The sequence below is a fragment of the Mastigoproctus giganteus genome, chromosome 6 (assembly GCF_048544385.1).
Source record: "Mastigoproctus giganteus isolate SK-2022 chromosome 6, ASM4854438v1, whole genome shotgun sequence".
Taxonomy (NCBI): domain Eukaryota; kingdom Metazoa; phylum Arthropoda; class Arachnida; order Uropygi; family Thelyphonidae; genus Mastigoproctus; species Mastigoproctus giganteus.
In genome coordinates, this window is record NC_143580.1 from 205911231 (window position 1) to 205927509 (window position 16279).

General features: G+C 36.3%; 1 protein-coding gene across 1 annotated transcript in view; it reads right to left on the reverse strand.

Annotated features, from left to right (window-relative positions):
* Positions 1-16279, reverse strand: part of LOC150084900 (regulator of microtubule dynamics protein 1-like) — a 131801-nt gene that overhangs the window by 37512 nt on the left and 78010 nt on the right. Inside the window, exon 6 of the mRNA XM_090376386.1 lies at positions 13382-13480. Coding sequence (XP_090232512.1) covers positions 13382-13480 — 99 coding nt within the window. The remainder of the gene's footprint in view (positions 1-13381; positions 13481-16279) is intronic.

Here is a 16279-nt window from a genome sequence, read left to right on the forward strand (position 1 = left end):
GTGTCTTGGTAGAATTGCAGACACTTTCAAATTCAACCCTATTTCACGGCTTTTTTTCAACAGTGACCTGTACTTTTAAGCAATTCTGCCGGTCTCTTACTCTTGATATCATTAGTTCCAACGTGTACAACTATATCACCTTTTTGTGCCCTTAAAAGATGATATCTGCTCTACAACATCATCAACCTTTGCCCCTGGCAGACATACCCTGGTCCTGGTCCACCTATCCTTTTTACAAAGCATGTTCCCCGTTTCCCTGACAATAGAGTCACCAACAACTACTAGTTCCTTTGGGACTAGCGCATTCTGCCTTGGGGGTTGCCACTGTGTTGTGTCACCAGAGAGCAATATGTAGGCCTCTTTTTTCCAATATGGTCTGTATGCTCAAGAACAAGTGCTGTGAAATGAGTTTGAATTTAGCAGGAAAAAAGTGGCAAATACGGGATGCCAATACAGGCGACCCCTGCTTAATGCTGATAATTCGTTCCAGAAAAAAAAAACAGCGCTAAGTGAATCAGTGCGAAAATGAGCACCGTATTCATATACGGTAACATATATATTTGAGTTGCAGTCATAGGATATTTCCTAATCAATAAACGGTAGTGAAAATACACACAAATGTTAGTCAAGATATTTAATATTCAAAAATTTGTAAACATAAAATATTTTAACTTCTGAAGACTGAAATTTTCAGGAAATACGTATGAAGGATGGTTGTTCCAGAAAACGGCAGTTGAATGAATAAACAAGGAAGATGAAAAGTTGGTTCTGTGAGTTTGAAGTTGGACAGTAAATGGATGCTGGCTGGTGGCAACATGTGTTTGGACAGTTTTGAAAGAGAGAGAGGGAATTATAGAAGCCAATTCAGAAGAGCAGTACCCATGGAAGTAGCTGCAGAAAAGGCATGCAGCAGAAACAATACGTCTATGAGATAGTGAGTGGAGAGACTCTGTTAGAATGAATCATTAATTAACCTAACTGTCCTCTTCTGAATGGAATCTAGAAGCCTGAGAAGTGTTTTGGGGCACCGCCCCAGATGTGGGAACAATATTCCATGATAGAGAGAATTTGCGATTTGTACAGAGTGAACAGCTGTTTGGAAGAAAGGTAATGCCAAGAGCAAAAGAGAAAACCACGTTTTTTAGATGCAGAGGAAGCAATATTTGTAATGTGCTTGTGCCAAGAGAGATTAGAAGTCATGGTAATCCCCAAAAGAGATATATCATTTTGCCTAGAAATTGGAGTGTCACCAAAGATAAGCATAGGAGCAGAAGAATCCTTTTTGCGAGATATAAGACAAGACTGAGTTTTAGAAGGGTTGAAATCAACTAAGTTGTCTTTGCCCCACTGGAGAATTATACGGGGATTGGCATTTTAGGAATAGGTAGTGGATATTCGAAAAGTTCAAACTGATCGAGCGGGGCAAGGTTTCTCAAACTGGAAAGTGGAATGCAATGTGCTATCATCAGCAAAATTATGGATAGGATTTCCAGTCAATGGAAGAAGTTCATTAATATACAAGAGGAAAAGAGTGGGGGAAAAGAACTGAACCTTGGGGGACAGTGGCATTAGTGGAGAAGATAGAAGACAGAGAGCCATCTACCATTACACTCAGTGAGCGATCACAGAGAAAACTGGATAACCAATTACAAAAAAACCATAAGATGGAAGCTTGTTTAGAAGACCTTTATGCCAAACACGATCGAAAGCCTTTGAGATGTCAAGAGCAACTGCTTGTATTTCACCGAACCTTTCCACTGAATCAGTCCATAAATGGGTAACAAGCCAGAATATCGCCAGTGGATCGACGCTGACGGAACCCATACTGGCGATCGTTGATCAATTGGAAGGTTTCTAGGCAGTTACGAGGTAGTTGGCGGTTAACTGATTTCTCTATTACTTTAGAAAGAGTAGAAGTAATTGCAATGGGACGATAATTGGATGGGAGGGATTTGTCACCCTTTTTAGGAACTGGCTGGATGTGAGCAAATTTCCAAGCAGAAGGAAAAACACCTTTGGAATAAGAAAGTGAAAAAAGGCAGTAAAGAACAGGAGTAAGTTCAGGAGCACAGGTTTTGAGAACAAGTGGAGAAATACCATCGGGACCTGGAGCTTTCTTAGCATCAAGATTCATCAAAATCTTTCTGATATCCTTTTGACGGAAGACCACAGGAGGCATTGAATGGAGCATGTTGGGAATGGTGGGAGGTGTTTTACCAAGATCATTAATACATGAGTTGGAAGAAAAATGGGATGCTAGCAGGTCAGCTTTATTTGCCTGAAGTGACAACAGAACCATCTGGTTTGGACAGAGGTGGGAGCAGAGATAGGCAAAAAGTTGCGGCCAATAGCTTTGGAAAAAGACCAGAATGCTCGGCTACCATTAGGGCAAAAAGCAAGTTTTCTACTCTTAGCCTGTTCAAACTGTATTTTGGACTGATTAATAACTGCTTTACAATTGTTGCGAGCTTTGGTGTAGGCAGAAAATGAAACTGAAGAATTAGAAACAAGCCAATTACGATATGCAACATTCTTCTCTTGAACAGCCTTAGCACATTTATTGGAAAACCAAGGTTTAAATAAAGGACGAGATTTTAAAGTGGAGTGTGGGATAAAGGATTCCATTCCTCCAAGAATAATTTCACTAACACGATCTGAGCAAACATTGACATCAGAAGTTTTGAAACAGTAATCCGACCAAGGAAAAGAAGTCTCGCAGGTCATCCAATTTTGCATTCTTGTAATGCCAAACAATACGAGGTTGGGAATAGCCATGAGATAAAGGCTCCATTGGAGAGGAGACAATCAACAAGTTGTGATCTGAGGTTCCTAAAGGACCACTCAATTCAACAGTGTACTTAGAAGGGTTGTTTGTGAGAAAAAGATCAAGAGTGTTGGCTGTATGGTTAGGATTGTCCGGTATTCTTGTAGGTAAATATAATATGCCTACAGAAGCATATCAAATGTAGATTAGCACTATATTCACATTATTAATCAATAAATATATGGCACTGAGTTCGAATAAGTTTCCCAGAACAATGTCAGCTACAATAATCTAGGCAAATTGAAACATAAATTGCTAGAGCTGCAAGAACATTTTATTATTACACCTGTGGATAAAGCATCAAATAGCTATGTAATTATTTGCAAATCAATCCAATTTGAAATTTGAGATTAAATAGGCTTAGTAGCGTTCGTCAAAATTTTTTTAAAATTTAGTTAGTGATTTTGTAAGTTACAACTCTCTACTCATGCCGCTATTGTGCCGGTGTTTTGGTGGGAATACTGTAGCGTAACTAGTAGCTCAGAAGAATAGTAAGGTTAAAACTGTAATAAATAAGTATTTTGAAGATTTGAATCACCTTTTGGGCATATATCTATTGGAATGAGCAGCAGCGGCGTGGAAAACAAGATGCAGGGGATTTCAGAGACTGCTGGGAGTCATTGCGGTACAAGTAAACACATGGGCTGTGTTAGGTTAGCTAAGAATAGGAACAGGTGTACGTATACTTGTGAGTACGCCAATGCAAGGAGTTTGGTAAATAAATTGGATGAATTTGAGGTGTTGGTCAAAACATCAAAGGTAGATATTGTTGGGTTATCAGAGACCTAGTGTCACCCAGATATAAGGAATGGAGAACTGGAATTTGGGGAGTAGACTGTGTACAGGAAGGATAGACAGGATAGGAAGGGAGGAAGGAGGGGTTATGCTATTAGTTAAAAAACACATAAAACCCAAGGAGGTACAGCCAGTCTACTTGGCAGTGCAGTGTCGAGTCAGTTTGGTGTGACATAAGCACAGGAAAATCAAAATTGAGAGGAGTGTGTTATAGGCCTAATGACTCTGATGAATATAATAAACAACTGTACAGGGAAATAGAGTGGGCCAGTAAATCAGAGAGTCTTACAATGGGGGATTTTAATTTCCCATATTGACTGGAATTTGTGGATTGGCCACACACTAGCACGGCTTTTGTGGATTCATTGGATGACTGTTTTCTACAGCAGCATGTTCAGGAGGCAACTAAAGGCAGTAATAATAGTCTTGATCTGATTATCAGTACTGATTTTTCATGCATTAAGAATCTGCAGATAAAGGAACACTAGATGGTAGTGATCACAGTGTGCTGAAGTCGGATTTGCTCAAAGTGTTAACTACCATAAGGGGTAAAGAGAAGGTTTTTGCTTTCGTAGAGACGACTACGGAGGTCTGAGACAGTATTTAAATTCTATACGGTGGGACCAACTGATGTTACCAACAGCATATTCAAAATGGGAGGCATTCAAAGAAATAATCTTGGAAGCTACTAGGCTTTTCATACCAATTAAGATATACTGTTCAAGATTTAGGCCTAAATGGATGATAGACGAACTAATTAGATATGTGGCAGAGAAGAAAAATGCTCGGGATACAATATTCTCAGTATTTTTTTTTTTCATCTACTACCACTGATCTTTAACATTAGGAAACCACTAGTGCATCATACATATAAATATACACATGTACGATGCCATCTAATCATTTTCAGTCCTAAACAGTAAGTTCCTTACTTGTTCATTCCTACTTTATATTTAACCTTACCCCATTTTTTCTCATCCTTACTTCAATTTTTCTGTTCCTTTCTTGCTTCTGTAAGGTTATCCATGATCTACATATGATTATTGGTATACCTTATTCGGCCTATTTTTGCTGTTAAAGTCAAACTCATTTCATAGCATGTGTTGCTGAGCATACAGACCATATTGGAAACAGAGGCCTACATATTGCCTTCTTTCACATCATTTCAATGGATAACCTCTGATGAAGACACTGAAATTATGCGTTATACAGCAATGTGGTACTTATTTTATTTTAGTTGCTTTCACTTTATTCTATTTTACCTAATTTCTTATTCATTTCTTTATATTTGTTTTGTTATCTCATTTCTTTTAATTGTTTATTTTTTATCTTATTAACTTCTTGTGTATACTATAGAGTTGATAGTAACAACCATCTCCTATACACTTTGATATATCACTATTTATACATTATGGTCGTAGGATTCGTTTGCCTAAGCAGTGTCCCTGCTCCATAATACCAAATTATTTCTTTTTCTTTTCACTCCACTCTTTTTCCATTATTTATCTATTTACATTTATTATATATAATAAACTATACATATATTAGTACTAATTCATTTCTTTCTAACCCTAATTATGTACCATTAATTCAAGGTTAGGATTTTATATTCAGCATATAAGTTGACCTTAAAATTTTAGATGATATTTTTGCACTTCAGAGTTAGACATATATATAAGTTTACCTGTATATGAAATCTATATACCATAACTATATAGTATATAGATTTCACAAAACTTTTTTTTTGACAAATAAATTAGCAGTCCTATTGATTTGCAGCTCTTTCTATATAGAAAAATTACATAGAAGTGATATAATGCAGCATTTAATGCTAAAGAATACTTTGATAGAATAATACAAAAATTATCACTGCTCTTGTTAAGAAAACATAGTAGTAGTAGTAGAGGCATGTGATGCAAGAAAGCAAGCATATCAGCTTATATAACATTAGCATCAGTCAAAAAAACAAAAAAAAAAACCAATTTCATTCCCTCTAAAAATTTGTCGAGTTCCTCCTTGAATTTATTTAAGCTATCAACTTCCACAGCGACAGATGAAAGTTTGTTCCAGCAATCAGCTACCCACTGGCTAAAGGAAAATTTCCACACATCTATTCTACAGATGTCTTTTCTCAATTTAAATTTATGCTCTCCTCAGGTTCATAATCTGAGCAAGCAGAAGAATCTCATCACATTCAGTGTGCTCAACCCATTCAAGGCCTTATAAGACTTATAACAATAACAATCAGTTCACCTTGCAGGTGCCTGGTCTCCAGCCGCTGCAATTTGCAGAACTTATCAGTTTCTTGGTAAGCGGACCCCTTCGTTCCCCTCACTAATCTTGTTGCCCTTCTCTGTATATGCTCAAGCAACTCTACATCCTTCCCAAAATTACTTGTATGCAGTACTCAAGGCGTGGCCTGACCATTACCTTATACAAAGGGATAATCACCATACCTTATACAAAGGGATAATCACCATACCTTATACAAAGGAGTAATCACCTCCTTTTCCCTACTAGCAAAATTTCTGTATATCATTGACAATATCCCCATGACCTGCCCTGGCAGCCTGTCTGCATTGCTCAGAAAACTTCATATCTGACTGCACAATTACTCCAAGGTCTTTTTCATTTTCTACCACCCTAAGTATAGTACCACACAGCTGGTACATTTCTCTGAGGTTACTTCTACCCATATGAAGTACTTTGCATTTGTCAATGTTAAACTTCAGTTGCCACTTCTCAGCCCATCTACCCAACTTTTCTAGATCCTGTTGCAGTAGCACACTGCCATTATTGTAATTAACAAGCCTGCCAACCTTTGTATAATCTGCATACTTGGACATTAAGCCTGATTGCCTTCACCAATATCATTGATAAATATACAAAACAGCAGCAGCAGCCCAACACCGAACCCTGGGGGACTCCACTAATAACATTAGTCCACGAAGAGCAGAATCCATTGATTACCACTCTCTGTCTTCTCCCACTCAACCACTCTTTCATCCATTTTAGCAACTTGCCCTTAATACCATACTGCTCCAATTTGTATAGTAGTCTTCCATGTGCAACAGCATCAATAGCTTTCCTGAAATCCAAGTATATGATATCAAAATTAATTTTTTGCATCCAGTTCCTTTGTAACCACATCATAGTATCCAATTGAATTTGTCAGACAAGACTTTCTCTTAACAAACCCATGCTGTATCTGAATTATTACTGCAGTCTTGTCTAGATGATCCTGAAATGCTTCTTTAACCTGTGAATCCATTCTTTTTCCTGGAACAGAAATTTAACTAACAGGTCTGTAATTACCTGTGTCACTAAAATATCAACAAAAACTTTGCCATTACAAAATAAACCAGAAGTAGTTAAATGAGGATTGGAAAAGTCTGGGTGCCAGGTTGACATGGAACCTTAAATCTCTTATCTACTGTTTAGTACTTTACAGCTCAATCTTATGGTTAGGTAAACTATAATGCCACCTCTCCTTTTAGAAGTAATGGTGTTATTTGCACCGTACAGCAAATATTAATATAATTTATTACATATATATATATATATATATTTGAAATGAATATATATATAGTTGTTCACCTTTTAAAATAAAAAATTTGTTCGTCTTCATACGAGAACTAGTTTATAGAATTTGTCAGAAGGAATTCATTTATTTATATCTTTAGAGCATACGGTGCAGTGTAATAAGATGTCACAACATAAACAATCCTATGCAATGTATGAAAGATGACAAAAAAAAAGGGAATCAGTTTGCTTAGATGCTGGTATATATGACAGGAGGAAATTACGAGTCAAAATTAGAATCATATGGATGCCAACTTTACAGGGTAGAATGAAAAAATATTCCTTTATTTGTGTTTTGACAGGAGACATAAAAGTTATATGCAAAATGGGTTAACAAAGAGGTTGTACAGTGTAATTAGAAACAATAAATATCTTCAAACAGTTTTGTCACAGTTTTTTTTTTTTATGGAATTACAATGACCTAAATAATTACTGCATATTTTTGTTTAACAGTTTGCAGTAGGAAATGTAAAGTTATGCTTATGCAATAGATGATTACATAAAATAATGACTACAGAATTTTTAACTCCTTTTATACAGGATTGCCTTGATGCAATTGTAAATAATTTCTCTTTACAATTAATTTGCCATAATTTGTGTGACAATATAACTATGCTAATGAGAAGCACTATAATCATTACATGGAAATCACAAAATTGAACCAGGTTAATTTTCATAAATAATAAATGGAAAACTCTATAAATGGAAAAATTAACTATAGCATCACAGAAACTTTTTCTATGCATCAACTCACTCCTTAATTTTAAGTAACAATAAAATAAAATGAATAACAATAACCGTGCAGTATGTAGGAAGAATATAATTATGTAATTAAGTTCATGGCTGGATCAAAAAACCTTAATCAAAAATTATAAGTTTGTTTACTGAATGTAACTTTTTTAATGACATATTGGGCACATTGGTGATAAATGTCTACCAAAACAACTTGAATTTAAAAATCCAGGTTTCAGACATTAAAATATCTATTAAAGCAATATCAATATGAAATTTAGTTTTCCTTTATTATTGATTTGATTTTTGATCTGCATCATTAATTCTTTTGTTATTAAAGAAGTTTGGCCATAAAAAAATTAAATAACATGCTTTCTTGATAATTATTCAAGAATATATATATTTATCAACATATGCCTATTCTTGATAATTACTGTAACATGAGAATTTAAAATTAGTAGTGCCCAATTAATGAAGCATAGTAGATTCATGTTTTATAGCAATATAAAGCCGGCATGCAAATTTTTATGCATGCTGGCTTCATGACTTACTGCAGTGTCGGGCTGGAATTTAGTTGTTGAGCACATGGGCTTTTCATTTTTATGGTTTATATGCATGGTGAGCGATGTGTTTTTCTCCTCATTGCAACAGTGAAGATAATACCGGTGGTTGTAGAAAACTCGAGCAGAGCATATGTCTAAAATGTGCGGGCAGGGAGAAGGAGGGTTGATTATTTTAAAAAATTAATTACAAGTATATTTTTAAAAAATTAATTTTTTGCAGCTGTGTTCATAACAGACTTCAACTGAAAATAAAGGCAACATCAAAAATCTAACAATTTTGAATTATTTCCTGCCAGTTTTTAAGATTATAAAACTGAGTCGCTATTGAGTGCATGAATGCTTAATGAAAAATATTTATGCACCCACTGGAGGGTTAATTGGTGCCTTTAGTATTCATCTTCTTTAAAAAATTCACAAAGTAGTCACATTTACTATTTCTATCTTTTCATATATAAATACTTCAAAAATATAAAACATGAATACATATTTTTTTGCAAAAAATAAACTCACTTTTGCTACAAAGAGCTTATTTTCTTTCCATTTCGGCTTTAAAAGATCTGTCTGGAAGAAATAAAAGGTGTGTATATTATATGAAAATCAAAACAGATATTACTGAACTAAATTCCAATATAAATAAAAACAGCAAATGTTGGATTCTTTCCTTCTCATTTGAAAAAAAAAAAAAAACCTTATAAATTCCAAATTGACAGTACAGGTTGCTCCACAAGATGTTCACTAGCCATATGGTCAGGGTCAACTTCCACTCTTGCCTGAAGCCACAGAACAAAGATGTACAATCCATGTGATGATGCAACAGCATCATCAAATGGATCCTCTATGGATACTAAATAAGTGATGGATAAAAGAACTTTACAGACAGTTCAGAAAGGAATGCTAAACTGTTGTAATACCACCTTAGTGGTAATGGCAAATGATTTTTCAGCAACAGCAATAATAATAATCTCTATAGCAGCTACCATGACTGGTAAACATCCTCCAACATGAGTTGCAGATTAATCACTAACCTGTTTATTCAAATTTTCTCATCATTTCACATATGCCTTTTTAGGAATGTGATCCTCTTCTTATACCTTTTAAATGTCCATTAGAGTACGGCCATAGCATTTCTGTAACTTTGGTAACAGTTTTATGAACAAAGCATGACCTTCTTTTTGGATTATCATTTCAAAATCTGTAGACTGCATTCACCATTCCCATTTTTAGTAAAGCAATGCTAAAGTAATAAGTTACATTTACATTCTGGTGCACAGAGTGGCAATTTCTTGCTGGCGGCAGTTTATGAAGCTATTTTTTGCACTTACCATTTCCACATGTGTTGGTTAATGGTTTTTTTTTATTTTTTACGACAACCACAAAAGCAAAAGATATTAGAACCTACGGTACTTAGTAACACGCATGGTTTGAAGGTTGAGAAGATATTCGTCGACGTTAAAATTGAATTTCTGTAGATTGTAATTTTCAGGAAATACATGTGAAAGGAGATTGTTCCAGAAATTGGAAGTTGAAGGAATAAAAGTGAAGGTATGAACTGGTTCTATGAGTTTGAAGTCAGACAGTAAGATGATGCTATGTGGTTGTTGCAAGAGTTTGGACTGGTTTGGAAGTGCATTAAGAATTTGCAGATAAATGAACCACTAGGTGACAGTGATCACAGTGTACTGATGTGGGATTTACTTAAAGATGTAACTACCATCAAGGTAAAGGGAAAGGTTTTTGTTTTCATAAAGGTGACTACAGTGGTCTCAGACAGTTTTTAAATTCTATTCAGTGGGATCAATTGATGATGTTACCAGCAGTGAATTCTAAATGGAAAGCCTTCAGGGATTTAATCTTGGAGGCTACAAGGCTTTTCATACAACAGATTGGTCTACTTAACATAGACGGTTCGACTACTAATGATCCTGCTCAAATAGCTGATAAACTGAATGTGTATTTTGCATCTACATTCACACATGAGGAGTTATTCAAGGAGGGAATGCCAGAAGTTTATCAAACTCTAACAGGGAGCTAAGTGATTTTGTAATAACTGAGAGCAAATTGGAGAAAAAAATTGATAAAGTTAAACAAAAAAGGCACTTGGGGCAGATGGAATCTATCCAGTTATAATGAAGGGGGCAGCAAGGGAAGTAGGCACAGGCATTTGCACATGCTTCCCCTGACTCTAAGAATGCTCTCACATAATTATGAGAGCATTTTTAGAGTCAGGGGAACTTCCCATGGACTGGAGATGTGCAAATGTATCCCCAATTTCAAAGGTGGCTCAAAGGGTGACAAATAATTATAGACCTGTTAGTTTAATTTCTGTTCCAGGGAAAATAATGGAGTCACTGGTTAAAGAGGTGATACAGGATCCTAGACAAGATGTTGTTGGTTGGTTGGTTTTTAGGAGCATTAGCAACTAAGGCCATATTGCTGTGGTCATTCTCTGACCTTTCCACATCCTCCATATTTGGTGGTTACGGGCTCGAACCCCAGTCTAATCAAGAAGCGTGTGCTACGCACTGCTGCTCCTGCCCACCTGGCTACGGAGGTGCCCCTAGACAAGATCACCTATGCTGTGTCAGTAATAGCTCAGACACAGCATCGGTTTGTTAAGGGGAAGTTTTGTCTGACCAATTTTATTGGATACTACGATGCGATCAAAAAGGAACTCAATGCAAAAAATAATTTTGATATCATATACTTGGATTTCAGGAAAGCTTTTGGTACACATGGAAGAATGCTGTACAAATTGGAGTGGTATGGCATTAAGGGCAAGTTACTGCAATGGATAAAGGGATGGTTGAGTGGGAGATGGCAGAGAATGGTAATAAATGGACACTGCTCTAAGTGGACTAATGTTATTAGAGGAGTCCCCCAGGGTTCGTTGCTGGGCCCATTGCTTTGCGTATTTATCAATGATATCGATGAAGGTATATCAGGCTTAATGTCCAAGTTGCAGATGATACAAAGGTCGGAAGAGTTGTTAATGACAGTAAAGACAGTATGCTGCTGCAGCAGGAGGATCTAGAAGTTAGGCAGATGGGTGAGAAGTGGCAACTGAAGTTTAACATTGACAAATGGAAAGTACTCCATATGGGTAGCAGTAACCCAAGAGAAACATACCAACTACTCAGGGAGGTGGAGAATGTAAAAGACCTGGGGGTAATTGTGCAATTAGATATGAGCAGACATGCAGCCAGAGCAGATCATGGAGTCTTGTCAATGATATATAGAAATTTTGCTAGCAGAGACACGGAGGTGATTAATTTGTTGTATAAGGCAATAGTCAGGCCACACCTTGAGTACTGTATAGTCTGGAGGCCTCATTTTAGGAAGGATTAGTTGCTAGAACGAGTACAGAAAAGTGCAACAAGATTGGTGAATTGGTGAAAGACCTAGGAGTAATTGTGCAGTCAGATATGAAGTTTTCTGAGCAAAGCAGACAGGCTGTCAGGGCAGGTCATGGGGTTTTGTCAATAATATACTGGAATTTTAATAGCAGGGAAAAGGAGGTGATTGTCCCTTTGTATAAGGCAATGGTCAGGCCACGCCTTGAGTACTGCGTACAGGTCTGGAGACCTCATTTTATGAAGGATATAGATTTGCTTGAGCGTGTACAGAGAAGGGCAACAAGATTGGTAAGAGGAATGAAGGAATCCTCTTACCAAGAGTGGCTTAAGTTCTGCAAATTGCAGCAGGTGGAGACTAGGCACCTGCAAGGTGATCTGATTGAGGCGTATAAGGTCTTGAATGGGTTGAGCATGCTGAATTCTGATGGGATTCTTCCACTTGTTCAGATTACGAACCTAAAGGGGCATAAATTCAAATTGAGGAAAGACAAATGTAGAATAGATGTGCAGAAATTTGCCTTTAGCCAGCAGGTGGTTAATTGCTGGAACAAACTTCCATCTGTGGAAGTTGATAGGTTAAATAAATTTAAGGAGGAACTGGACAAACAATTAGAGGGAATTGCGTAAATTTTTTTTTTTTTTTTTTGGCTGATGCTGCATAAGCTTGCTTTCTTGCATCACATGCCACCACTATTACAACTACACCGACGGACGATTATAAAAGGCAAAAAACGACAAAATAAGTGTTTTGTTATCAGATAAACATGTTTGTAAATAGAATAAGGTTAACAGATCCACTGTTCAATATCTATTATTGTTTGTAATATTTTCTTAAAATATATGAAATCTTTTTTTACTAGAAACTTAGTTCTTGACTTTAATTACTTAAAACTGGAGGTTGTTACAGCAATATGGTTGCCATATTTGAATTCAGCAATGTGAAATCTACAAGAATCACCCTGAATTTTAACAGGGAATGAAAAAAAAAAATTTTTGCCAACCAGTGTAATTTATTTAAAGAGAAACTGAGTAATAATTTATTTGAAGTTTGAATAGGAACTTGGAATAAAAAAATTATTCTTTCACTAATGAATAGCAATTAACTTGAATAATAAATAGATGTATAATGAACAGACAGCTATAAGGAATAATTTTTAATTCAAATTTTTATTTGAATAAAAATTTATTTTACAATGTCAAGTCTGAAACTGGCATGTGATCAGAGTCCTTAATGTCAGCTTTTAAGCACATAGCTTAAATTCAATAAATTTATTGGTTAATAGGTAAATAACTGTGTGTGTGTGTGGGGGGGGGGAAATCTATGTAGTTAAAAAACAACACAAATCTGACTGAAAACCAGAAGAAACACTGATCAGAAAAGTGGAAGACACATTATCAAGAAATTTTGGACTATATTGGAAGAGTTGGCAGGTATGTCACTAGTATTTTATTCTTGGCTAATACACTGACAGAAGTTTTTTATATTGTATATCAAATTAAAAGCTAAGATACTGTGCCTTGCACTTACTTACCTTAACTAGATATTCTCTTGCTTCTTCTAAAGTTGATTCTGGAGGAGTAGCAAACAGCGTTGAAGCTAATTTTCTTTCTAACCATGACAACATTGCAACCTGCAGAAAATCCAACAAAGTAAAATCACATATATTATTAGCAGTGGAAAATTATGCAAGGAGTAAAGCTCATAATAACAATGAATAATCAAAATTTGCTCAATGAATTGATATTATTTTGTCTGGTGGGTGTCTAGACAACAGTTTCCTAGATAGGGCAACCTACTTCCTTGTGGTGAAGATGGAGATGCCGTCCCCACTGCGAGGCTAAAGGCCGTGCTGTTCAATATTGTTTTTATTATTAGTCAAAGCCGACTAGTGTTGTGTAATTTAATAATTGACCTAGAAAGGATTTGTTTGAGTTGCAACATTGTGACAAATCAGCATATGAGCGAAAGCCTAGGAGGCTGAGTCGGAAAGGAGTTTGACAAATGACAACCAGTGTTGTGGTCAATTCACAGCTTAACATATATGGGAATTGATCTTGAAAAGCTTGCAGAAGATCCGAACTACAGAAGGAAAACTGTGGTGTGGTTCGCCAGGGCTACTGTTGACTAGCAGTTGTGTGCATTTCTGTGTGTAATTATTTGAACAAGTGTATTTGGACAAGTTGTCAGTGGATATGATGTTAAGCTAAATTTTTTGTACTAAAACTGACAGGCTCTAGACAGAAATGTAGTGATGAGCAATTCATTTTCTATTTTAGCTTTTCTTGTATATTTCAGCTATACTTTTATATTTCATTTATGTCAATCCCTTGGCATTTTCTGCTGTGAAGGGAATTTGTCATGTACCAATGTATCACTATATTTATATTTGGTAGGACAAATAAAGATTTATTTATTTATGTTTGGAGAGTTTTGGATACCCTATGAAATTTTCTAGATATTTCTGAATTTTTAAAGACGAGAGACTATCTAGAGACTGTTCTTGAATGCATCACTCTAGATTTCGCTCTCTGTTCTTGAATGCTCTCTAGATGCATCGGAGCTCTTCTTTTAACAGTATCAATTTTTTGGTGCTTAGCACAGCATGAGTCAGACTTCTATCTTATGAGTAGTCATGTTAGGATCCTCAGATCCTCTGGGGAGACCATTTTGCACCTACTGGCCCCGGAAAGACAACTCTTCTTTCCAGGTTTCTGGCACTGCCATGGGGTGGCAGGAGCAGTGCCACAGTGGTAGTCAAGAGGATAAGTAAGTTATGTTAATACTATTAACAAAGAACAAAAAGGTGAATTTCCCTTCTGGAACTCTGCCTACTTCTTGTACTGCAAAAGAGTTATGCTATATAACTAAATAAGGAAACTGTATATAAAACCAAAAGGAATCTATTTGCTTTGCACACACACTACAGAAGTCGCTTTGAATTGCCTAGTTATACTAATAATAGCGTGGCACCTGGGGCAAAGCCAAGGCATATTACATGACAAAGAATGCTATGAAAAGCAGCAAAAAGTTACTTATATTAACAGTAGAAGGAAGGAGTTCAATCATATTGGTCTACTTAAAGCCGATGGTTTCACTCTCGATGATCCTACTCAAGTTGCTAATAGGTTGAATAGGTATTTTGCATCCACATTAAGACATGAGGAATTCTTTAGGTGTGGGAAATGCCAGGAGTTTAACAAACCAACAGGGAGCCAAATGATTTTGTGATAACTGAGAGGAAAGTAGAAGGGAAATTGTTGAAGTTAAAGATAAAAAAGGCACCTGGGGTGAATGGGATCTATTCAATAAAAAAATTAGCATTAGCAGTGGAAAATGATGAAAGAAAGCAAGCTTATACAGCATCAGCAAAAAAAAAAAAAAACATGACACCTCCCATTTCACCACAACAACAGATGAAAGTTTGTTTCAACAATCAACAACCTGCTGGCTAAAGGCAAGCTTCCACACATCTATTCTGCAATCATACTTCTTCAATTTGAATTTGGGTACCCTCACGTGTGTGGTCAGAGCAAAGGAAGAATCACATCAGCACACAGCTTGCTCAATCTATTCAAAGCCTTAAACACTTTAATGAGATCAACTCGCAGGTGCTTAGTCTTCAGATGCAGCAATTTTCAAAAAAGCTTTTTTTTGGTAAGAGAATGGCAACGTGATTTCACCAATCACGTTGCCATTCTCTGTAACTGTTTCAGGAGTTCCATATCCTTCCAAAAATGAAGCCTCTAGATCTGTATGCAGTACTCAAGATGTGGATGTAAAGAAATAGTCAGTACTCCTGACTATTTCCTTATACAATGGCATAATCACCTCCTTACCTCTGCTAGCAAAATTTCTATATATCGTTGACAAAACCCCATAAGCTGTCCTGGCAGCCTCTTTGCACTGCTCACAGAACTTCATATTTGAATGCACAATTACCCCCCCCCCCCCCAAGTCTTTTTCATTTTCCACTACCCTGAATGTACTAACACAGTTGGTACATCACTCTGAGGTTACTGCTACCCATATGTAATACTTTGCATTTATCAATGTTAAACTTCAATATGCCTACCTTGTGCATATTATAAGAGGCCCACAATATGACCTGCAGACTCTAATCCTGCAAGAGAAGATTAAAGGCAAAGGAGCAAAAGGAAAACAAAGAAAAAAGAAAAAAATGGCTAGATAACATCAAAGAATAGACAGGAGGTTTTACAACACAAAAATTATTTCGCAAAGACAGAGTTGGCTGGAAAATGTTGGTCTCCAACGTTCAAATCAAACATGGAACCTGAAGAAGAAATTTCAACTGCCATTTCTTAGCGCACTTGCCAAACTTTTCTAGATTCTGTTGAAGTAGCAGTCATTAACCACCCTGCCAATCTTTGTACCATCTGCAAACTTGGAAATTAAAATGATATGCCTTCAT